We start from the raw sequence: 24,414 nt of genomic DNA, 5'->3' as shown, positions 1-24,414 counted from the left end.
CATGGAAGAGGTTGTGCAATTTTTGGGACAGGTAAAATGAATTTAAAGATGAAAAGCTTTGAAATTTGATAGGATTTCTTTAAGGACTATATTTAAATGTAATGTGTTTACTCTAACTCCAAAAATATAATTTTAGTAATTGAAAGCTTGCTCATTAAATCTTCAGTGTCCTACATGTCAGCAGGCATGTGTCACAAAGATATGAGAACAGAAAAAGCCAGTACAAGAAAGAGGCAAAACAAAGAACAACATTACTAAAAGAGAAGCTGGCCATCCCATTACAAGACAACTTGGACTAATCAGTCATTGAATAGAAGAGTTTAAAAAAAGGCAGTAAGTACTATTTCCAGTGCCTCACTTGTAGGGACAAGGGGATAATAAAATTAAAAAAAGGATGGCCAAAGCATAAAAAGAAACTGCAAAACAAAAGGAAGTTCAAACACAAATGTCATCATCACATACCCAGAGTTACGTGAAAGTTATAATTGCAACATATTGCTTTACACACCGAGATGATAAATTTAGTTAAGTATTTTCCACCTTCCTCTCCTAGATTTCCCACAAAGAATGCCAACTGGCAGGGAAATTTTCCAAAACTTTAACTTCCCTAACAGGAAAGTCTTATGATGGGACTTCATAAATATCATCAATCAAGGCAAAAAAAAAAAAAAAAAGATTCACCAAGAAAGAAGAGCTATTTCAACAGCTTTTAAGGAAAAAAAAAAAAAGGCCTCTTGTGGGTGATATCTTTTATTGTACCAACTGCAATACGGTTGGGATAGACATAGGCAAGCTTTCAGGCATCACAGTACCCTTCCTCAGGTCTCTGGAAGAGAAGCAGACACAGGCGAGCTAAACAGCAGATGGAACAAAAGCCTGTGTAAAACTTTCCCTATGTAAATAAAAACAGGATATAAGAGAAATTATCAGGTAGCCAACAGGCTGGAGAGATGCAGTAAAAACCTGATAAAGGAAGAAAATAAGATTGTTCAGGAGGGTCTTGAAGAGCAGAGGTTAGTCAGTATCAGGTAAATTATAATCAGGGATCCTGGTTTTCTTCGATAAAAAAGAATCCCCAATTTTCAGATTTAAAAAAGTAACTCAACGTCTACATTTTTCTGTGTTTAAAAAATGGAAAAACGAATTAAAACTACACCAGCAAACCTGCACTATACCTGTCTTACATAAATTACATTTCATCATCTGGACTGATCACCTGGATTCACTTAAAATTGTCATAGAAGTCAATAACTACCATTCTTCAATCAAATTCTCTCTGAAATTAAATTAATTACTCCTACACCAACATCACCACAATCCACATCCCAGAGGACATGCTACAAAACACGATATACAGAGAACCCATTGACCCAGCTCTGCCTTAACAATAAATACAATAAAAGATATCACCCACAGCAATTCTTGCCTCTCACATTTCCTGGACCATCAAGGCAACATTATCACCTCACCTCAACACTAATTTAGGACAAAAAAATCCCAAGTGCTATCAATTGTTAAAAATACTAGAAATGTTGTCATATTATAATGACGTAGCCCACATGAAACAAATAATAAACTAAATAAAGTGATAGTGAAGACAGGCGAGGAGTGCATCTTGCTGCCTGACTTCCCTGTTGTGGGTTTGTTTGGAGTAAAAGATTGTCTGCCATAAGGTGTTTCATGGTAATTTTCAAGTTGTTGCCAATACCAAAAATCTTGTCCTCTCCCACCTGGATCTGCACTGTATGGGGCATCCCTGCCCTCTCCCACCCTCTAGCCAGTTTGAGATGCATACTGCATGCAGCCCAGTCCCAGTCCAGGTTGGCAGGCTGGGGAGAGGGGGGACCACATGCAAAGCAGGTCCCACAGAGGCTGCTGAATGTGCTGGATTTGGCTTAAGAGGTGGAGCAGGGGCTAAGTGAGTTTGACACCCTCGCTATTATTGCATCTATATTAGTGGTTACTGCCAGGGATCACACCTATTGAAAGCCTTAGGGTCACACCCAACACCAAGTTTGGTGACAGAAAGGATTTTTTCCCCCTAGGTCAGACTGACTTGGACTGGGCAGGGTTCTTGCTCAGTAGCACAGGGCATGATCCTTTTTCTAGGATTGTCTAAACATGTACTAAACCACTTACTTCCCTGTTGTTACAATGGCGATGCCTTCATCTGCCCTGCTTCTTTACACCAAGTCACAAGTATTCCAGGTATTTCAGGTATTGTGCCTTGTAGTTGAGCTTGAGGCTCTGACGTGGCGATTGTGAGAATTCTTGATTCATGACTTGTCTGAGAACGCAGGGGCTGAACAAAGCTATTTGGGCAGGAGTCTGCAACTGGCACAAGCTACTATTTAAGCCTACATCCCTTCCATCAGAGCATTATTAGCAATAACTAGCCAGCAAACATACGGAAAACACAAAGTGACTTCTTTCCAAGGAGTAGGGTGGGTAAAAATCAACGATTTTTTAATGTAAATCAGATGTTTTTATTTAAATTATAATTAAGTTTTCCTTTTTAAAAGTAAACCAGCTTCAAAATTAAATTGTAATGCAATTCAGCATAAGCTAAGGTATACATTTGCTATATTAAAATAATTTAAATAAATAATATGTTGAGACGATGAGCCTCTACTCAAAACTTTGGCGTTAAAGGCTGATTTTCTTCTATAGAAGCATGGGTGGGGAAACATTTTTTTTTTTCAGGTTGAGTTTTAAAAATATGTCACAGTATTTCATGAAATTTTACTTTTAAAAACTAGAAAGAAAGGAGATAAATGTTGTTAGCCTAGGTTAAAAAAAAAAAAAAAAGACTGTCTCATTTTAAAGAGAGTTAAGCAAGTAGGAACTTAAGCTTAAATTACTTTCACATAGGCATTTTAGAAAAAATTCCCCTTGGTGACCTGAATTAACTGGTTTAATTAACATACTACAGTTCATATTTCTAATACCATAACAATTAATAATTGTGTTTAATAAATTGCTTAATTGTAAACAAGAGGAGGATCAGGGGAAGCGTGGGTCCTTTACGAAGTAGCAGAGGCAACCTATAAGAGAGGATGCAGAAAAGGCTGAAGTACTCAATGCCTTTTTTACCTCCATGAGTTTTCACGGGCAAGGTCAGCTCTCAGACTATTGCACCTGACAGCACAGTTTGGGGAGGAGGTGAGCAGCCCCCAGTGGTAAAAGAACAGGTTAGGGACTACTTAGAAAAGCTGGACACGTATAAGTTCACAGGGCTGGAAGGGATGCACCCAAGGGTGCTGAGCGAGCTGGGCAATGTGATTGCAGAGCCACTGGCCATCATCTTTGAAAACTCATGGCAATTGGGAGAGGTCCCAGATGATTGGGCAAACATACTGCCCAAATTTAAGAAAGGGAAAAAGAAGGATCCAGGGAACTACAGACCAGTCAGCCTCACCTCAGTCCCTTGAAGAATCATGGAGCAGGTCTTCAAGGAACCCATTTCTAAGCACTTGGAGGAGAAGTAGGTGATTGGAAACAGTCAGCATGGATTCACCAAGGGCAAGTCATGCCTGACCAACCTGGTTGCCTTCTTTGAGATGATTGGCTTTTCAGATGCAGGAACACCAGTAGACATCATATACCTTGATTTTAGCACGGCTTTTTATACAGTCTTCCACAGCATTCTCACAAGCAAGTTAAGGAAGCACAGGTTGGATGAATGGACTGTAAGGTAGATAGAAAACTGACTGAATCATTGGGTTCAGAGGGTAGTAGTCAATGGCTCAATGCCTAGTTGGCAGCTGGTATCAAGTGGAGTGCCCCACCGGTTTGCCCTGAGGCCAATTTTGTTCAATATTTTCATCAACAACCTGGAAGACTGAATGGAGTACACCCTCAGCAAGTTTGCAGATGACACCAAGCTGGGTGGAATAGTAAATATGCTGGAAGGTAGGGCTAGGATTCAGAGAGACACCTCAACAAATTGGAGGATTGGACCAAAAGAAATCTCATTAGATTCAATAAAGACAAGTACAAAGTCCTTCACATAGGACAGAATAATGCCATGCTCCACTACAGGCTGGGGACCAACTGGCTAAGCAGCAGCCCAGCAGAAAAGGACTGGGGAATTACAGCGGACAATAAGCTGAATATGAGCCAACAGCAAGTCCTTGCTGCAAAGAAGACTAACGGCATACTGGACTGCATTAGTAGAAGCATTGCCAACAGATCGATGGAAGTGATTATTCCCCTCTATTCACCACTGGTGAGACTGCATCTGGAGTACTGTGTCCACTATTGAACCCCCACTACAGAAAGGATGTGGATAAATTGGAGAGAATCCAGTGGAGGGCAATGAAAGAGGTTGGGTTGCATGACTTACGAGAAGCAGAGGAAACTGGAATTATTTAGCCTTGAGTAGAGAAGACTGAGAGGAATATGATAGCAGCCTTCAACTACAGGAGAGGGGCTCCCAAGAGGATGGAGCAAGACTGATTAGTGGTGGCAGATAACAGAACAAGAAGCAATGGTCTCAAGTTGCAGCAAGGCAAGTTTAGGTTCAATATTAGGAAAAAGCCTCTCACTGGGAGGGAAGTAAAACACAAAAATGTTATCCAGAGGGGTTGTGAACTCCCCACCCTTACAGGCTTTTAAGACAAATCTTGGCTGGGATGAGATAGTTGGGGATGGTCCTGCTTTGAGCAGGGGGTTGGACTAGACGGCCTCCTGAGGTCCCTTCCAACCCTAACTTTCCAATTCTGATTCCATCAAATGTGCACCATATCCCAAGTTAAAAAAAAAAAAATGTTTTATATCCAAAATGTAAAAGTTTTGTTTAATAAATCTGAAATGCTGCTTTCATATGTTTAATTAAATTCAAGTTGCCATCTTAATGAGGCTTGATACAAATATGAACAAAGATGTATTCATCTGGTAAATGAGAAAAATTGTATTTTTTTTAATAATATATTTTTTAAATGTGTGCGTGTGTGTACACTCACCAAGGAAAGATATGTACCAAATCTACTGTAAAAACTGTATGTAGTTGTAAATCAACATGGTTTGTTATATCAACCAATAAAAATACACTTTCCTTAAATAACAGAAAAAAAATTATATATACACTCACACACACACACACACACACAAAATGGGAAAGTTGATTAAAATCAATGATTTAATTACGGCTTTTGGCTTACTGATTTAAATCATGCTTTAACCAGTTATTTATATCAACTGGATTTAAACTGATCTACCCTGCCGGGGGGCTGCTAAAAGATACAGAAGATGCTTGTCTGCATCCCCTTTCTTACTATAGCAAATGCCTGTAGTTCCTTTAAATCACCACAATGTCCCTCACAATGCTGCCACAGTTTCAACAGGGAACTCATGGCAGCCCCTCCAGTACCTCACCGGTACAAAGCGAAATTGAGAAGCCATCTGGCTTTGAGGTGGGACCGGGACGCTGCTATTCTGTACAGTTCCTGCATTGTGGGAACCTGAGGAGCAGAATGGCAGCAGTTCTTCACCACCCACCCCTTCCCAACCGTAAGTTCCAGTGTTAGTTTGTGGAGGAAGGGGGTTTAAAAACAAACTGATCCAAGGGAAGAAGTAGCTTGCAAAACCACAGCACCCTTCAAAAGAGAGGGTCAAGTTCTTATGTTTTTCTGCCTGCTGTTGCCAGTTCCAGTAGGAAAACCACTTCTTCCCCAATCTCTATTGGCGACATTTCATAATAAAAGAATTATTATTTAGAAGCAGCTTAAAGTACTATGGCTCTTATTGGCATTCAGAGCTTTTTGTTCGTGTAACCACAAAAATGTCTTGCTCGCACAGGGTAGATTAATGCACTATTAATCTACAATAGAAGAAAATTCTAAAAATCCTAACCAGCATTTAATTTTTCTACCTTGGACATCTGTTTAAAGGAGATGGGGGAAATATCAAGAACTTAAAATTACTTGTGTAATTAACTTAAGAAGTCTCTGAAATATCAAAGAGACTCAACCATTCTAGAGAGACAAGCTATACGGTTAGCAATCCCCTTCAAGTGAACGGAAAAAAAAGGCCACATACGCATGGCACATCACTCAGCTGCCTTCACCGACTGAAAGGCAGACAGTAATAATGATCAGCTCCAGCAAGGAATACATCCTACTGACCAAGGAACAAAAGCTTTCTTTGATGTCAACACTAAGTTTGCATCATCAACATCAAACTCAACTCATTCTCTTCAATATAAGTGCATTATTTTAAGAGCAAAAAATCCTTTCTTCATGAAGCAATACTCACTTCCATAATGTATAATTTTCTCTTTCAAGTAAAAAAAGGCAGGGAATAAAATGAACAGCAATTATGAAAATGAGGAAATACGAGCACCTAATCACAGCCAAAAATAATAATAATAATCAGAAGAGACTCTATGCAAGTTTCCTTGCACAGAGCTACTAATGTATATCAGCCGTGACCCATAACCCTTCACTCAAATATTATGTGTCTTCAAAACATATTATTTGGCATAGTACATTTCTTATATAGGCTTCCAACAGAACAGTAAGGGCACTTCCTTTAAGGAAAGAGAGCATAAATTGGCTTTTTTTTTAAATCTCAAGCAGCTGAAAACAGGAAGCAAGTGTAACCAATGCAGAGATACCTACCTGAATTTGTAGCAAAGGCCTGAACTGCCTTTTTGATTTCTACAAGTATTACATCAAATGTCTCCAATATTTTAATTGTCTGAAGGCAACTGAAGGCAAAGGAAAACATGTACAAAAGACAGACACAGCATTTTGCAGATGGAAGGGGTAACAGAGAATTTACAAATGCACTGATGAAGATGAGCAGGCATTAACATTTGACTGCTGTGACTTGCAATTGATTTATCTTCAGTAAACTTTCTTCACTTTCAAAAGTATGGGAAAGACTGCATTAAGGATTAGTGTAGGACCCATCAATGTACATCTTCAGAGTTCATTCACTGTATACGTTACCTAATGCTACAATTCTCTTTAAAATATTTAGTATTTTTAAAAATTGATTCATGAGCAGCCAAAAGGGTTAGGGAGATATTTTTCTAGTAAACCGCATGTCACTACTGCTTATATGCATTGATGAAGGACTGAGCAAAAAGACTTCAAGGTGCATTTATTACAGCCTGAAAAGTTGCGTGCAAATTGAATAATTACATTTTGCAACAGGCAAAAAAAAAACAAAAAACCTAATGCAAGGCAGCATCAAACTCTTCTTTTTCCCGATTAGCAAATGCAAACAATCCATTTTATTAATAATTCCTGGAATGGTAACCAACAGGTATTTTGATTGTTAAACATATACAGCCACAAGTCTTTACACACACACACACACACACACACACACACACACACACACAACGTTACTATTTTTGGTTACCTTCAGCTTCTTGGACATGCAGATACTGAGCATGCTCAGAATTTATCTTTGGCATTTTGTTTTGGTTGGCATGTGACTCACCAATGGCTATGGCCCAGTAAACTTCTGATCCATTCAATAACTCACCACATGCAATGGCAGAGTAAACAGGTGCTCCTGGAACTTGAAGTAAAATTCGAAATGGAGCAACACGTGCGTTAGAATCTAGCACTGCATCCAGGGCACCAACCAAACGACCTAAACACACAAAGAAGAAAGATGGCTTTGAATAACAAGAGAACCAACTTTTACTAAAACCAATTTATCACTATCAAAACACTCTAACTTTGCTACAAAGAGAGTGAAGAGTGAGCAAACCAATTAGAAAAAAAAAGACGTTATTTTTTGGCGTTTCTTGTGGGTTTATTAATATTATGATATAGCTAGCATAGAAATGTAGGGACCTCAGGATGTTATCTAATCCATCCCTGTACTCTAAGCCCAGGCACACATACCCAGACAATCCTTGATAGATGTTGTCTACCATGTTCTTAAAAAAGTCCAAGAAAGAGATGTCAAACCCCGTCAGGTAGTTTGTTCCACTGCTTTTTCAAACATACTGCTAAAATGTTTTTCTTAATATTTAACCAAAATCTTTCTTCTCTCTCCTATAAATTAGCCTCTTTGACCCACCTATAGTGGTCACAGAGAAGACCTGGTCTCTGTCCTTTCTATAGTAACTATATTGTTTATATCTATATTAGGGTACTACCGTGCCTCTCCTTAAAGGCTTATTTTCTAAAGCTTAATTACCTCAAACTTTTCTTATAAATAAATGATGTTTTCCAAATATTTTATCCCTCTAGTTGCTCTTTTCTGAACTCTTTCCAGTATGTCTACATACATATTTCTTAAAATGTATCATCACCATAACTGTTTACCATGCTTTATAAATAAGATTCCTGTTAATACACTTAGGAAAAAAAAAAAAAGGAAAATCTTATTCTAACAATAGCTTATTATTGACATCTATTTAGTCTGTGGTCCCCTAACCTCCCAGAATCTTTTGCTACATACTGCTGTCAAGTCCACTAATCCTCATTTAGCACTTGGCATTTGATTTCTCCATCCAAAGCGTGGTACTTTGCACTGGTCTTTAATAGACTTTATCTTACTGACTTTAGACCATTTCTCCAATTTGTCAAGATCATTTTGAACTGTGCTCCTTGTACTCCAAAGCACGTGCAACCTCTCCAGCTTGTGTTATCCACAAAATGTATAAAGTTACACTGTAGTTCATCACCAAGGTCACTATTAAAAATACTGATATCTGAAATGTCCTCCCATTTTACAGCAAACCATAAACCAATTGACAGGGCATGGCTTTTCAACAAGTTTTGCCCTCACTTCATGGTGATTTCATCCAGACCAATCGTTTTCAACTTTTCTCATTTGCAGATCCCTAAAAGATTTCTAATGGAGATGCAGACCCCTTTGAATTGTAAGTGTGAGCATTCACATACTTTTGATTGAGCATAGTCATCTTTCGCAGACCTGTTAGACAGTCTGAAGACCGCCAGAGGTCCACGGACCACAGGTTGAAAAACACTGATCTAGACTATTTATCCCTAGTTTCTCATAAGAACACCATAGGAGGAAAGTATCATAACCCTTTAAGGAAGTCAATATAGTTCACATCTGCCATTTCCCCCTTATGCCCACACACAGATGCAAATGTTAGAATACAAAAACAAACAAACAATTTAAAATGTCATTTTCTGTGTTCAAGATGGTAGTGTATAAAAACTGGCTAGCTGTTTAAACCGGAGTAATGAGTTGGCAGACAAAAATATAAACAAGGAAAGTGCCAAATTCTCCCTTATCATTATGGGTAAAAAAAACAAAAACAAAAAAAAACCCTCCAAATATAAAAAAAAATACACATTTATCTACGCCTACAGAAAATAGTGAGCATATGATATAAAATACAGTCTTTAAAACAGCACAGATAAAGCCAGTAGGAAATGCAGAGCAGAAGTATTGAAAAAGAAACTCAAGTAAAATATGAATTCCTCCATTCTACATAAAAAAGTTATAATTCTGTAAAATATCTTTAAATTCCTATTTCCTACTAATGACACTAAGATGCTGGCTACTCTACATGCCAGGATCTTATCACAGAGGATATGTAGGACAATAGCACAGTACAGAGCAACTTGAGACTTTCAAAATACTAAAGAGCAAGTGACCAAGAAAGTAAGAAGCCATTCAAAGGCTACTCTGTAGGGTCTTTTTCTAAGAAGAAACTTAATAGGAAAATTATCAAAAAACAGTTTTGACTACATAGGACTATGATCTTATTGAAGTTTTTGGCAAGAGTTAGGCCAATATCAAGTGCTTCTGAAAATCCGATTAAAATCTGCTTTCAGAAGTATGGTTATTCTTTAAATATAGATAAAAAGCACATATGCAGTGTGAAGCTAAGTTCAAGAAGAAGGATGTTTATTTTATTTCTCACTTCGAGAAAATGAATTCCCTTTTCTGTTTGTGAATTATGGTCTCAGCAGCCAATTCCTCTTTTCACTTTTTACTTCTCATAAAATTCCCTTCATGTTTATGAACTATAATGAGCTACAAAGTTTGTAGTTCAACACAATCATTGTGTAATAAAAAATAATTAATAAATAATCCTCCATCTGGATTTCTCTCTAATTAAAATGTTTCCAATTAAACACGGAAAAGCCACAACAAAGGATCTTAAAAAGAACAGGGAGGAAGAGGGTGATGGGGGCAGGGGTCACGTACAAACAAACCCCAATGATCACTAAGCGCAATGCATCTTTGATGCCTTTCTATTAGGCTAGTTTTCCATATTTGTAGGTAGTCTAATGGAACTCCCATTACTGTCTATGGAGCAGTCTCATTGATTTAAATGGGATTGGATTAGGCCCCTGATCTATTTTTTTTTTTTTTTTTAATTTGGAAGGGATTCACACTCTTCCTAGCTTTACAAGCGAAAACACTGTCTAGATTTCCAGTCTCAGATATCTACCTATGATTTCAGTACAGTGAGATAAAGGTGTCTTTGTAAAGCAGAGTGAGCAACCTACACAGCGCTTTGACTTGTATTTTGAATATATTTTTCTCCAGGCAAAAAAAAAAAATCCTACATTGTTGTGTATCCTGCAGCATGCTAGTATTTTCTGCTAGTAAAAACAAAGCAGTAATTTTGCTTGCTATGGCTTCATTACTGTACTTTCGAACCTCTATTTTTGGAGGTGCTTTCCCAACAGCCTAAGCTGAAACTTATAGGAACAAGGTCCAAAAACAGAATGTATTTGCTAGGCCTACAAAAGCTATACAATGTGAATCAAAATATTAACCAGTTCGGTGCACAAATAAAAAGGTTTAGCATTAAAGAAAGGATAAAACATTTGATGAAAAAGGTGTGAGTTTCCGAGTGCTGCTTGTATAATACCGGCTTCCAGCTCTGTTTAACACCTGTAACAACAGCTGCACAGTGCTTCCCGTTGAAGTAATCCATAAAACATGAAAACTAACAAGCTTTAAGGGATAATACTTGAATTTTAAAACTGCTTTCAAATAGAAAGTCTACTTTTTGACAGAGCAGCCTTTTAATAATACATCCTTATTTTCCCATAAAATATTTATAAAAAGTTTTCACAGCCCCCAGTTGATAATAAGGTTCATTTTAGCTAGGAAGACGCTGGATTATTATTATTATTTTATTTTTATTTTTTTACAAGGAACAGCAAAGCCATCTAAACAGAGGCCCATCAAAGGTACAATTATTAGGAAAACAGATATGCTACATTAACTTGTTTGTTATAGTAATCATTAGGTGTTACTTCTTACTGTGAACAGAACAACATTGGCAGGAGGGAAATATAAATAATACTGTCAAGCCCCTTTCTGTTTAATTGTAAAAGAAAAAGCTGTAGCCACACATTTTTCCAGGCCGACCTTGGAGTACGGTAGCCAATCAGCTCAGACTCTTCCATATGCAGAAGTCTTTTCATCGTGTTAAATTACAAACAGTGCTGAATTACAGAAGGGAGGTCCAAGCTCAGGGTTCATGTCAGAAAAAGTTGAGGGCAGGGTACATTTTTCCTCTACAGTGTCAATTTGTGCTCAATAACATGAGCGTTTTACGTATATTCTTATGGACATGAACAAAACACAGTTTGCTATTTCCCAATATATCCTGGATCTTAACTACAATACTTTCTGTTTCATTATCCTGTTTATAAACTGTACATTAGTGCGTATTTTCCACAATCCAAACTACTGCAAGTCAAACAACATTAAGTAGAACAAAAATAATCACAGACATTTTATTCTGAAATCCCTAGCATGGTGCTCACAGTGGCAGAAAGTACACACTATGACAAATAATAAAAATAAGTTTGCAAGAGACTCAGGAACTGTTTTTAAAGCCTGCAACAGTCAGGCAGTGCCTTTGTTTTTACACAGATCACAGTGGAAACCAATCAGCCTGGAAACAGCATATTACATAACTGCATGATTAGGTCTGTTTATTCAAATTAATTCCAGCCCTATGTACAACACAGCTGTGCAGCATCAATTAAAATAAAAAACGAGGACACCATACAGAGACTTTCTAGTTATTAAATAAACATGCAAACTCATCAGTGATCACCCAGCATTTGAGTTTAATGTATGAGACCCCAAAAGACGATAAAGTACAGCTTGTGAAGCTACCCGCTACTCTGAGTGCCACAACTCTAGAAAAAGAGCAGCTAGAGTAAGCTGACCTAACATCAATTTCTAAGTAACGTACTGAATTATTCAAACTCTCGGAAATGCAGATTTCTTTTCTGAATCCATGTGAACAACATGGGTGGTTTTAAACTTTAAGATGGGCAGGATTAAGAGCTTGCAGAAAGGTACATCCCCCTCCCATTTGGATTCACAGCCCAAAACCCAGTCCTGAAACAAGGCACACAAGAGGTCATTCTTTTAAAATGGGGTTGTCCAAACTGGGCTATATGCGAGCCATGAGCAGTTAATTCATGGCCAACCAGCTGCCCCTGCCCCCATACTGCCACCGCTGCTGTAACTGGGATCTCCAGGCTCCTGCTCCCTCCTCCAGCTCCCACTTCCTGCCCCACACCCTGGGGATAAAGCAACAGAGTATGGGACTCAGGGCCCACAGAGCAAGTGGACTTGGGTATATCATGGTTAGTGCAAGAGGGGGGGTTGCAGAAACTGCTGCCTGTGGGTGGGGGGCCCTGGCCACTTTGGATAGCCTTGTTTTAATGGGGAGGGAGCATTCTTCACTCTTCCCTTTGAAGATGTGCTACATGTAAATATACAAGATGCCTTGGGCCGGAGAGAGAAGGCAAGAGGAACATGACATGAGCCTGGTAGTCAAGGGATATATGCGGGAGCAGAGAGATCTGGTTCTAATCCCTATTCCAAGAACTGTTTCCATCACTGTGTAAAATACAGACCCAGTCCTTGGAGGAGGAGCTGGCGCAAAGGTCTCTTGTCTTCTCTCTCTGCCTCCAGTGGTTTTTTTCTGCAATGTGTTCTTTTCTGCACAGGGAAAACAGCTTCAAAAAGAAGTGTGGAGAGTGGCCCAACCAAGGAATAGCCAACAGCCTAGCACTCTACGGGGAGGTGGGAGATGGAGGTTTGAATTCCTTCAGATGGAAGATAACACTGAAGTTAGCTTTTCCATATCCTGCATGACTGCCCTAACCATTAAAAGAGGGACATCACAATCTCCCTTCTCTGGCTATGCTTTAACAGAGTGGCTGCCACCACATCTTAATGAGAGCTTGATCATGTGGCTGCACATTAAGGATACTCCAAAACACTTCCTAAAATGAGCCTATTGGATGACACAAGAAACCAAAGTTAATAGTAAGGTGTTTCTGGACCTATATAGAACTTTAGGCACCTTGGAAACTTTCAGGGCAATAACTGGAGGTGCCTTAATCTGGCAGCAACAGAGATTGGGAGCAAATCCACAGGGAGTTTTAGAACTGAAGTTTTGAATTTGGTCATCTAAATCCCACTGGAAGTCCCATTTTAGGTGCCTACTTTTTTTCCGTGGACGTGACTGTTATTTAGGTGCTCTGAAAATGTATCATAGCTTACAGCAAATTATGGATCCAAGCAACTATAACAGCAGCACAACCCCTACTATAAAATCCTAGGCCCAATAAATACTACACAAGGGACAGCATTGTTTGTCCCAGTGTGCCCATCCTCAGGGGCTTACAGAACATTTAGTGCCACGTTCTGCTTCTGCCTCTCTTGTAAACCCTCTGCAAGAAACCAAACGCAAAATCAAAACTAGGAAATAAAAACATCAGTCTGGCAAAAAAAGTGTTTTCTAAATCAGAAACTGGAAGGATGCTTCTTCCCCTGTCCCAACAACCGACTCAGATTCAATTTCAAGATGATAGCTAACAACTGTGAGTTGCAGTTTCTGATCCACATGCTATGTTATATGAGAATTACTCTTTTTTGAGTACTTCCCAGGGGTGAGGGGGAAATCTCATCCAGAAAACATACAAGTTAGGTATTTTAAAAATATGAACTTAGAATTGCTAACTTGTGTTATTCACTCTTGATTTCTTGTCCAATACAGTTAGTATTTTAACTGCACAATAATCACAGGTTTATCGCTCCTTCCCTCTGAACACTTCAAAGTACTTTGCAGATGATTACAAATCCACCTAAGGTTAGCAAGTACCTGCTTGTTACACATGGGGCAACGCAGCTAAGCAAATTGACTTGTCACACAGCAATTCAGCAGAGCCACGGAAAGAACCCAAAACCCCTGGCCTCCCGTTCTTCTCCTATGCCTAGCTACAAAACTGGCTTAACTGCTCCACCCTCTTCCAATGTAATCTTTCAGAGGAAGCCCTAGAGGTGAAACAGCTTTTATATCAACTCTAAACCAGCCTTCTGGACCTCTTTGCATGAGGAGGTGTGCTTAAGAAAAGAGGAAGCCTGGATGAAATGTTGTCATCTTCTAGCAATTTTCCAGCTTTCACAACAGGCAACTGGTCCCATGTACAGGTGGCCATAACTGTCAGCAGTAAACCAGGACTGGCCAGATCAAGTGGATTCCTCCCACTCCTGATCTGCACAGAGGTCAGTTCTGCTATGGTCCAGGATCTATCCCTACTCCGATGGTTTAAACCTTTGACAAAGCAGTCTATTCCATTTAATAGGTGCTAGATAGGGAACTTCGTAACGACGCAAATTTAGCTGCGAGATTTCTATTAAATTCTCCCTAAAACAACACAACCACCTGATTTTTTTTGTACCAGTTCTAAACACATTAGACAAGCAGGGATATTTGACTAAAACTGCAAGAAGAAACTTCTGCTTTTTAGCCATGCCATATTAGAAGCAAACATCATCAGTTCAACAGGAAGCTAATGATGACAGGAGAAGGTAAACCCTAGCTTACCTCCCATACAGCCTCTGTTAACTTCTGCAAAATTATGCAGAGTGCATAGAAGGGTAGCTTTTGACCCAGCAGGACATTAGTATACATATTAGCCTTTTCTGTTCAATTTTAGAAGAATCCATTGAGATAACTAAGGAAGAGTATTAAATAAGAAAAAAAGTAGATTACAGTAATATTACACCAACTCTAGTGTATTAAAGAACTCATTTCCTTACTGCTGAGGTAGGTTTATCTCATTTGTAAAAATGCATACAGAAAGCTAGATTTTATCACTAAGGATCTGATGTTGCAAACAATTACAGGTGGGGGTAACTTTACAGGTAGACCTAATCCCACTGAAACCAGTCAGATTATTTCACATGTATTTGCAAGATCAGGTTCTTAGAAACCAAGGAGGCGCTTTAAATTTCTTTTGCTGTATATAAAAAGAAATTGAAACCAGATGTTCGCCTGTCATTTTTTTAACCTGACTGCTCAGCATTGTGTTCTTTTTAATGTGGAAAGTTAGAGGGCTGGCCTAGGAACATTTACGTTTCTACTTTTTTAGAGCTGTATTTCATACTTGGTAAATGGTCTCTGCTTCTCTTTGTTTTTCCTTTGACTTTCAACTGTTCACTTGTTTGATTGTCTCATGTCCTTGGGGATTCAATTTATCATCACGGGGGTCTGATGAGCATACCATACAATAGTGGAAGGAAGTGAGGTAGAAAGGGAGAAGAGGAAAGAGCAGAAGTATGCACCTCCTTTCCCTGGAGGATGCAAAACCATTCTGTACTCCTGCAATATCGGCAGCTAGTGGTTTCTGAAAGAATATTTGCTCTAAACCCTCTCTCTTCAGACTACACCATTTTTTCTGCAAATGTTGCCTCCCCTAACAATTCTTCCAGGAATTAGTCACACTTATTAATTCAACAGCAGCCAGAGACATACACAGCTGCAACCAATCTTTTATGGTTCTAAAGTGCAAAGAGCTGAAGGCTTTGCTCTCTCACTTCAAATCCACTAACACTCCCTAACAAACAAAACAAATACAACAACTGTTTCCTACCTAAAAAATAAGTTATCTATAAACATGAAGGATAAACAGCTGCATTTTATAGCCCCCTGAACTACCAGACAGTAAATTCTCGGGAGTACTAGCTAAACGACAAAAAAAAACCCAAAACACTTCAACATGTTTTCTTGTTGCTAATATACAAGGCCCCAATATAGCGAATAGGAGCAGCTCTGGATTGCATCATTCTAGTCACCATAAACATCCTAAAGAACGTGCTTGTCATCTTGTTCTTTATAGTCTGTGTATGCTACCATAAAAGCAACACAAATAAATGCACACAGTATGTTTATTCTAGTCTTAATTTAGCTGCTTAATGCTTTACAGTGTCAGGCAGCCTAATGTTTAAAAGTCTAACACAAGCAATCCAGGCTGGCCCTTAGGCAGGATAACTCTTGGTTTGCTGGTGTATCAGCCATCCCTCAATTTGAGGATTCTCTCTCCCACAGCTCCCTGATGGGTCTTGAGGTGACTTAAGTGTTCAATCCTTCAGCCACAGGGATTTTTTGCTGATGCATTCATGGCTTTCTAGGCATTTGAAGTAACAGAGGAGAGGGTTTTATTTAAACGCATGTGTAACATGCTACTACCCCATTCTGCTTGCTAGTTTCCTTTTGCCATCCAATTTAGGGGTGGGCAGAATGTGGCCCGGGGGACGGATGCGGCCCGCCAGGCCTTTCTATCCGGCCTGCGGGGCCCCTAAAAAATTTAGAAAATTAATATTTATCTGCCCTGAGCTGCTTGTCATGTGGCCCTTGACGGCTTGCCAAAACTTAGTAAGCGGCCCTCTGCCCAAAATAATTGCCCACCCCTGGTCTAACTTGTGGGTTTATAAGAATGAAGTAGGCAAAGGGCACAAACAATGCCACAATACTCATTTTTTTTATAAAAGGGTTGTCTAGGCTGCTGGTGCTGTGCTCTTCAACTGAGAAACTTCCATGATAGTCTCCTTTGCTCACTGGGGGTCTAGAGGTGTGGACACACAAATGCTTGGAGTCATTTCAAAAGTCGATACATTTTAACTGCAATGTGCAAATAAGCCAAGAACAATTAAAATGCCGCAAAACTTTTGACTTTTAAAACATACATCTGGGGTTCAATGTCTTAACACAAGCGCAAGCCAAATTTACTTATAAAGAAGTAGTCAGGACTTGTATTAGAGATGATATCTTTTATTAGACCAACAAGATTTTTGCAAAAAAAATGTTTGAATTGCTTATAAATAATTTCTTTAATTGCTTCTTATAAAGAAGTCACCCCTGGTCAAGCAAGATGTACTCTTTTCATGAAAAGGAAAGAAAGAAAGAAGCTGATATTTTGGAACTCTATTTGTGGGGAAAGTTACATAAGCATTTGGAAGGGCCCAAGTTTTCAGTGAGCCAAGGTAAGAAAATATGTTTTTCTATATAGGGACAGGGGCACCAACTATATAGTATTATCCAACAAGACCTCCCTGATGGCAGAGAAAAGCATAAACCAATTTTAAGTACTATGGAAACACTTGTAATGAATTAATCAAGTTTGGGAATTTCTCCTTCCATCAAGCTATAGCTCAATACAAACAATAGCTTGTCTAGCAGCTAATTGACTTTAGAACAGAATGATATTTGGCATTTTGGAGGGAGGCTTCTTCTCCAGAATCCACTTATTTCACCTTTCAGCACAATTACCGAGCACCAGCCCCAAGAAACAAAATTATCAGGTCATCTGTTTGCTATCTTTCCTACAAATGCAAGCATAAACATAGCTTTTGCCTCAGTCAGCCTACCTAATTAACATCTCTTAGCAGACTAACATGACACTAAAATAGTCTGTACTAGCTGCCTGCAGGTTTCCAATGAGTTCAAGGTGTTAATTATGAGCTGGAGACCCCAAATGGCTTGGGATTTACTGTGCTTCCCTCTCTGAGCAATGCTGCAACAGTTGCAGGAAATGGGGACACTCAATGTGTACCCCTCAGCATAAAAGACTACCAGCAGCATAACAGCCCCTCCATTTTTTATTTATTTATTTTTTGCCTTTCAGACTGGAAAAGTCTGAATACTGGAAAATGCTAAAAGGCATTACTATTTAAATAGTGTTAAGGGAGAAACGGGCCTGGTAAGAGCAGATGTTTGCAAGGGAAGGTTGTATTATTTGAACGTGATTTTTTTGTAGTTGATTATTTTGGCGTGAGGGAAATACAGCAGCTGGCTTTAGTTTTGATTATATTCATAGTTCCTGGATAAGGGACCTAGAGCTCAGGATAAGCATTATTTTATATATTATACATCAAAATGAAGTAAATAAGTTGACAACAGGAAAAGAAGGACAAGAGCTAGTACCAGTCAAATCTCCCTGGAGCATGAGCAGGTGCTCTCTGCACCATAGCTGCACAATCACTGTATTATGGACAGTAGGGCAATTTCTCTCTTTTCCTAAAGAAATAAGTACTAGCTACTTACTTTAACTAGTGCTACAACTTAGAGGTCATGATGAATATTTGCTAGTTTTTTTCTTACATAAGTATGCACATTCAGAGACCATCTGTACATAGGCGTTAATGATTAATTCTGCAATATAGTCATACTTTACACTTAAATGATACCTTTAATCTTATTACCAAATTCCCTAGTAAATTAATTATTCCTCGAAATTCTCTTTTTGTTACCCATTAAAAGTAGCTTTTTCCCAATTATTATAAACACACACAAGATCAGAATGATTGCTAACCCAGTTTTATTACTTCAATCAGCTACAAAGTTAATGAAAAGGCATCAGAGTTGAAAGAATACCATCGAAACGTGAGATATACCAAACTATTTCTTCAGACTAAAGACTCTGAATTTATAGGTTTATTTTCCTAAATTCATATATTCAGGGAATATACAAAGAGAAAAAGCAGTACTTAATTTCTTTTGGATATAAAATAACGCAGCACAGAATAACAGACCTGCAAAGTTAGCCACTCAGTAGTACTGAGAAAAATGTTACCAATGTTTTACACACTGTAAAACTTTTTTTTTTTTTTTTAAATGTAATGGCCAGTGCAACTTTCTCAATTAAATCTCAAAGTTAGAGAATGAGCAGTTGCTTTGAAAACACAGAGAATTAATCTAATCAAAAAGGAAAAGAGCTGAAACTGTGAGCATCCTCTAATAAAAAGTGACAAATCACCTCACCTCTTTGCTACAAGAGATTTACATTATGCTACTTTAAATGAGAAAATAGATTTGACAGAACTCATCTCCTTGCGGGCAGCTAAAGATTACTGTTCACCTGTGGAGTCCATAAACTATCCACAGAGACTACAGAATGGCATCAGCAAGCATTTTAGTGTTTACAGAGCTGTAACAGTTCAACCAGTTCTCTCACCTCCTACAGAGCTATAATAAATCTCATATGTAAAGATTTCTTCAGTTTTATATAAATACAAATGCAGAACTAGCCAAAGCTACTAAACTACATCCTGGGGTGGGAGGAGGGGGGGCTTAATTTGTGGATAATTTAATTCTGAAATGCAGGGTCTCCAAAAATCATTTCATGTTTCCTGCTTTGGTGCCTGATCCAATAAAGCTGTTAAACATGTAAGTAGCCAGGCTCAAGTCCACAACACTATTCACATATTCAAAATTAAGCATATGCTTAATCAAAACCACTTAGGAACAGAGAAAACAAGTTGCAGAGTGTATAATTATTAAGAAGGTGGGAGGCCTTTATTCAATAAAATATAGGCTAGTTTTCCATGCCACTTGTAAAATTAACTAAGATCAGTTAGTGTCCCCTAGAACATAATTTAAATGGATGTTGCAGGTTTTCAAATGGCATGTATAATTGTTTAAAGTTTAATAAAAATACACCGCCCTGATAGAGAAACTGATATAGAAAACAAATGTTTCTATGTGACCTAACACTGCCTTATAGCTTAGCCCTTTGGAGATTAAATAAGAACATAATCAAACAAAATATATTCTTCAGTTCTCTGCTAGCTTTGTTTGTACATTCTGGACAGAATGACCTGGAAAGAAGGATGAAACGTGCTGGAAGAAAGATCAAGCAAAGAATAGTTCTTTACGCTCAGGTGGTGCAATGAAAATACCGTATACTGCCAGGGGGCTTTAATATATTGTTACAATGGGCACAAAAGAAGTTTAGATGTCATCTTATTCTCCCCTCCCCTTTTTAAATCAGAAAGATTAATCAAAGTTACAGCTAGGAGCGCTGATGTCACACTTGCATAATTATGAAGTTATAGCTGCAAGTCTACCAAGAACTCTCTCAGTATTTTGAATTTTTATTGAAACTTTCATCTGGTAAGCTCAAACACCTATTAAATCTTCCTACATTCTTGTGAAGCTGGAAGCACTGCATTCACTTCTGACTAGATTAATGACTGAGCTGGAAACAAAAGCCAGAACTCTTGACTTGCAAACCCCCACACTAAAAAAAAAAAAAAAAAAAAATAGTAGTATAGTCTCTCACTATGTTCATGATTTTTCTCTCACATATTTTTAAAATAGATTCTGTGAATTGTTTTAAAATAAGTCATGAAAACTTCAGCCATTTTCTTCATAGACTGAACACACCTGATTGCTGTTTCAGCATTTATATTTAAAACTTTACATTGAATGAAAATAATCTAGTCACTAAAGCAATCTGCTCTCAATCTGGACTGTCCCAAGTGAATGAGAATCTTCCTCATTACATAAACTTGATTTATTTTCTATACAGAAATGGATCTATACTTCTAGGACATTTTAAACTGCAAAGCAAATATCTGGGAAGTCAATGCAAAGACAATGTCTAATTTTAAAGTTGGAGGGGTCCCCACCTCCCAAGGAGCGTTATGGGGAGAACATAAAAAAAGAACAGAAAGAGCCATTTTTAGTAGCCAGGCAGAACAGACTTATGCTAGTCTCGTGCAGAAGCCTATGTGCACGTATAGCTTCTGCAATCAGCTAAAATAATACACCAGGAACTTAGCTAGACAGTAAGCATCATTTTTTTTTTTACTTTAAACTTGCAGATGTCTGCCAGTGCAACAAACAGCTAAGTAGTGGAGACTTTACATTAGTGAATCTCAGCCACACGATCAGCCTGGACCTAAAACAAACAGCTGTAGAGGCTATTTTTGGATCTGCAAATTAATCCCTCTCCTCTCAACAATCATGGCAGCCTGATCTATCTGCTCCCCACAAGGAAAAGAGGGTAGAGAATAAACCTGAGGGGTGAAATGTTGGGCCCCTTTTAGTCAACATTTAATTGACTTCAAAGACTAAAGTACACAAGGCCTTCTAGTCTACCAAGTGGGACTTAAGCTTTTGTGCCACCTCCAGTTCAAATGAAAAAAACTCAAAACACTCACAGACAAGAATTTTTGTTTCATATAAAAAAAAGCTTTAAAAAAAAATTCACACTATTAGAAAAAGCTAAGATTGAGATCTAAAATTTCCATTTTCTTCTAATTCTGTTACCCACCATAAGCAACCCAAATTAAAATTATAAAAGAAAAAAAAAAATCAAGATATGTGACACAATCAAGAGCTCCATTATTTTTCCTCTTGTTCACTTTTGTCACTCTGCACACACAACATGGATATTCTTTATATGTTAGTCCAATTTATATTATTAACTCAGAATGGGGACTTTAGGCCAATCTTCATAATCACTGGGTACATCTACACATGCAAATAATTTGCAGCAATAAACTTGGGAGCAGTTTGAGCCAGAGTAAACTACTCCCAGGCACAACATCTATACACGCGCCCAGAACAGCAGCAAATTGAGCCGAGGTGGAGCAGTTTACACCAGGGCCAGGAGCACGGGGAGTCAGCCCCAAGCTCCAGGTGGTATCATCGAGGCTGGCTGGGGCACGAGGGTGCTAGAAGTGCAGAGCCATGTGCCTAAGGCAAGAGTCTGGCCGCCTAGGCTGGACTGACTGGGTGCAGTTTTCATCCATGATCAGTGTCTATGCATGCATTTAATCGCAGTTAATTACCCATCATTTAGTTTATTAGTTAAATTAGTTTACTGTGGCCTAATAGCATTGCACATGTAGACAGTGACACTTTACTCTGCAGCTACTTTGTCTACTCCGTAGTTAAACATGTATGTTGATGCAGCCACTTACTCCAAAACTAAGGTGGTGTAAATCACTAATCTCACAAAAAATACCCTGAGATTTATACCACTGCAAATGAGATCTTTTGTCTTCTTGAACTTCCTCTTATATAGCACCTTTGTCATGTATGCTATGTAAATAACAGTGTTTCACAATACATGAAGTTAAAAATGCAAAGATAGGGTGGAACCTATTTTTCAACAAAATCACAAAGCAGCCCACCTGCTATTCGGTCTGATTTTTCTCAAGTGGCGACTGACTGCATGACAGAAATCACATGCAAGTTTATTAACTACCAGAACAATCTGATCAATCTGGGATCTGCAAAACACCCCTTGTTTCACTGGTTCATCATGGCCTAAGAGAGGCAGTTGAGTCCTAAGAGAGCCATATTGGTCCAGTCAGGCAGAAGGCAAGGTAGATATATGCACCTTTATAGAATAAAGATGTATACAGAACATAAGCTTTCATGAACTGAAGCTCACTTCATCAGATGGTGCAAGCTTGAGTTCATAGAAGCTTATACTCTCTATAGATCTTAGTGTGTTAGCCTATGAGGAGTTAGTTATGTTCTAGCCACAGATAAAGGAATCATGGAGAAGAAGGGCTGGAAGGGGCCTCCGGAGGTCATCTAGTCCAAGCCCCTACCTGAAGCAGGATCATTCCTATCCAAAGTATCCCATACAAACCATAGCCTAAACTCTACATAAGACTACCATCTACCCTGACACAACATAGACCTAACACCCTAACTTGCCACAGCTAAAGCAGGGGAACCACAGCAGCCAATGTCCTTCTTCTATAACGTTGTCAATTAATGCTCAAGAGGTCCCAGGTAGAAGAGTCGCACCCCCTACTTCAGCAGAAAGCAAAACCCCCCACAGTCCGTACCAATCTGACCATGAGGTAAAAAGGATGGGGGGGAAGTGTTCATGATTCTGCTCCGATCTATTTTTGATATTACTGACAGCAAAGTTCTTGTTGACTTCTTTGGAGCTTCTGCCAAGCCAAGGGCACATCCATCTGTCTGGAGTGGCTTGGCCCCTAACACTAGGAAGGATCCCAGAGAAGCAGCTCTGGACAAGTGCTCTTCTACTCTAGAGGCTCTCTCCTAGAGCACCAGTCTGATATCATTACACCTCCTGATCCCTACAGAAGACGAGCAACCTGCATTTTACCTGCCAGGCAGCCCAGACCTGTTCCTGGCGGATAACCACATAGGCTCCATCCAGATGAGCACGGCTGTGTGGTACGTGGCGCTGCAGACACATCTGTGGTGTCACATGCTGCATGTTCAGTTGTTCTCCGTGCTGCAAGGGAGCACTGTGGAGGGCTTTTTGACCCCTGGATATTCAGGGGTCAAAAAAACCCACGGGGAAGAAAGTGGAGTGGCGCACAGGGCGACAAACCTGGAGCCTGGCCGGCCAGCACCATGCTCCACTGCCAGCCAGGCTCTATGAGGCACAATCACCACTGCTGCAGCCCCAGGAGGCCCCCAAGTAAGGCTGCTGGGGCCAACCCAGTACTAGCACCAACATCCCCTATCCCACCTGGGATAACCTGCCATGCACCAGAGCGTGTGTGGCACAGGAGTTCCCCCAGGACAACTTGCAGCAGCACAAGGTATGTCACTGCTATTTGTCCTTGGGGAATCAAACCTCCATGCAGGTCTAGACGTGGCCGTAGTGGCGAAAACACCTGTGGTGCATTCAGAGGAAAAGTGTGGAGGGAGATGAGAGGGGTGAAGAATTAGAATCCTAGAGGCAGGGCTAGAAAGGCCCTTAAGAGGTGATCTCTAGACCATCCAACCCATCCCATACAACAATCCTTGCCTAACCTGCTATTGAAACTAGAGTCAAGAGAGGAGGACCATTTTTAAGACCCGGATAGACAAAACCTTGGCTGGGATGCGCTCTGCTTTGAGTGGGGGGTTGGCTTATGACCTCCTGAAGCCCCTTCCAACCCTTGTTTTCTAGGATTCTGTGACCACACAGTGCTAAAATAGACTGGAAGGTGGCTTGAGGGCAACTCTCAACTTTTGTAGACCCAAGTCCCTCGCTTGGGACTGGAGCTCCCCGGGAAACCTCAGTGCTTGGCGCTCACCCCTCCCCTGCCTCCGGGAGAGCCCCTGTGCCCTTCTGCGGCGGCGAACTCCGCCCCCCCGCGGGACAGAACGCGGAGACCCCCCGTGGAACGCCGAGACAAAGCTGCGGGTTCTAGAGTGAATCGCGCCAGCACGCGACACCCCCTGAAGGATCGCCGGCTGCCTGGTGGACAACCACGCTGGCTGCGGCCCCCGGGCTCCAGCAGGGCTCAGCCCCGGGCGCCGGTGCTTCAGGACACAGATCAGGGCTCTGGGGACGAGATCGGTGCCTACCCCGCCTCTGCACCCACCCCAGGACTTTGCCCCCCGCCGGACGGCAGCCGAGTCCCCCG

The 24,414-nt window shown here is 39.8% G+C and overlaps 1 protein-coding gene across 1 annotated transcript in view; it reads right to left on the bottom strand.

Annotated features, from left to right (window-relative positions):
- The window catches only part of TBC1D8 (TBC1 domain family member 8), a 61,175-nt gene that overhangs the window by 36,137 nt on the left and 624 nt on the right, over positions 1 to 24,414 (bottom strand). The window contains exon 2 of the mRNA XM_006034450.2: positions 7,372 to 7,608. Coding sequence (XP_006034512.1) covers positions 7,372 to 7,426 — 55 coding nt within the window. The 5' untranslated portion in view covers positions 7,427 to 7,608. The remainder of the gene's footprint in view (positions 1 to 7,371; positions 7,609 to 24,414) is intronic.

Source organism: Alligator sinensis, unplaced genomic scaffold, assembly GCF_000455745.1.
Source record: "Alligator sinensis unplaced genomic scaffold, ASM45574v1 scaffold462_1, whole genome shotgun sequence".
In the NCBI taxonomy this organism is placed as follows: domain Eukaryota; kingdom Metazoa; phylum Chordata; order Crocodylia; family Alligatoridae; genus Alligator; species Alligator sinensis.
Note: the sequence above shows the minus strand (reverse complement) of the source record. Positions and strands in the feature narration are given on the sequence as shown.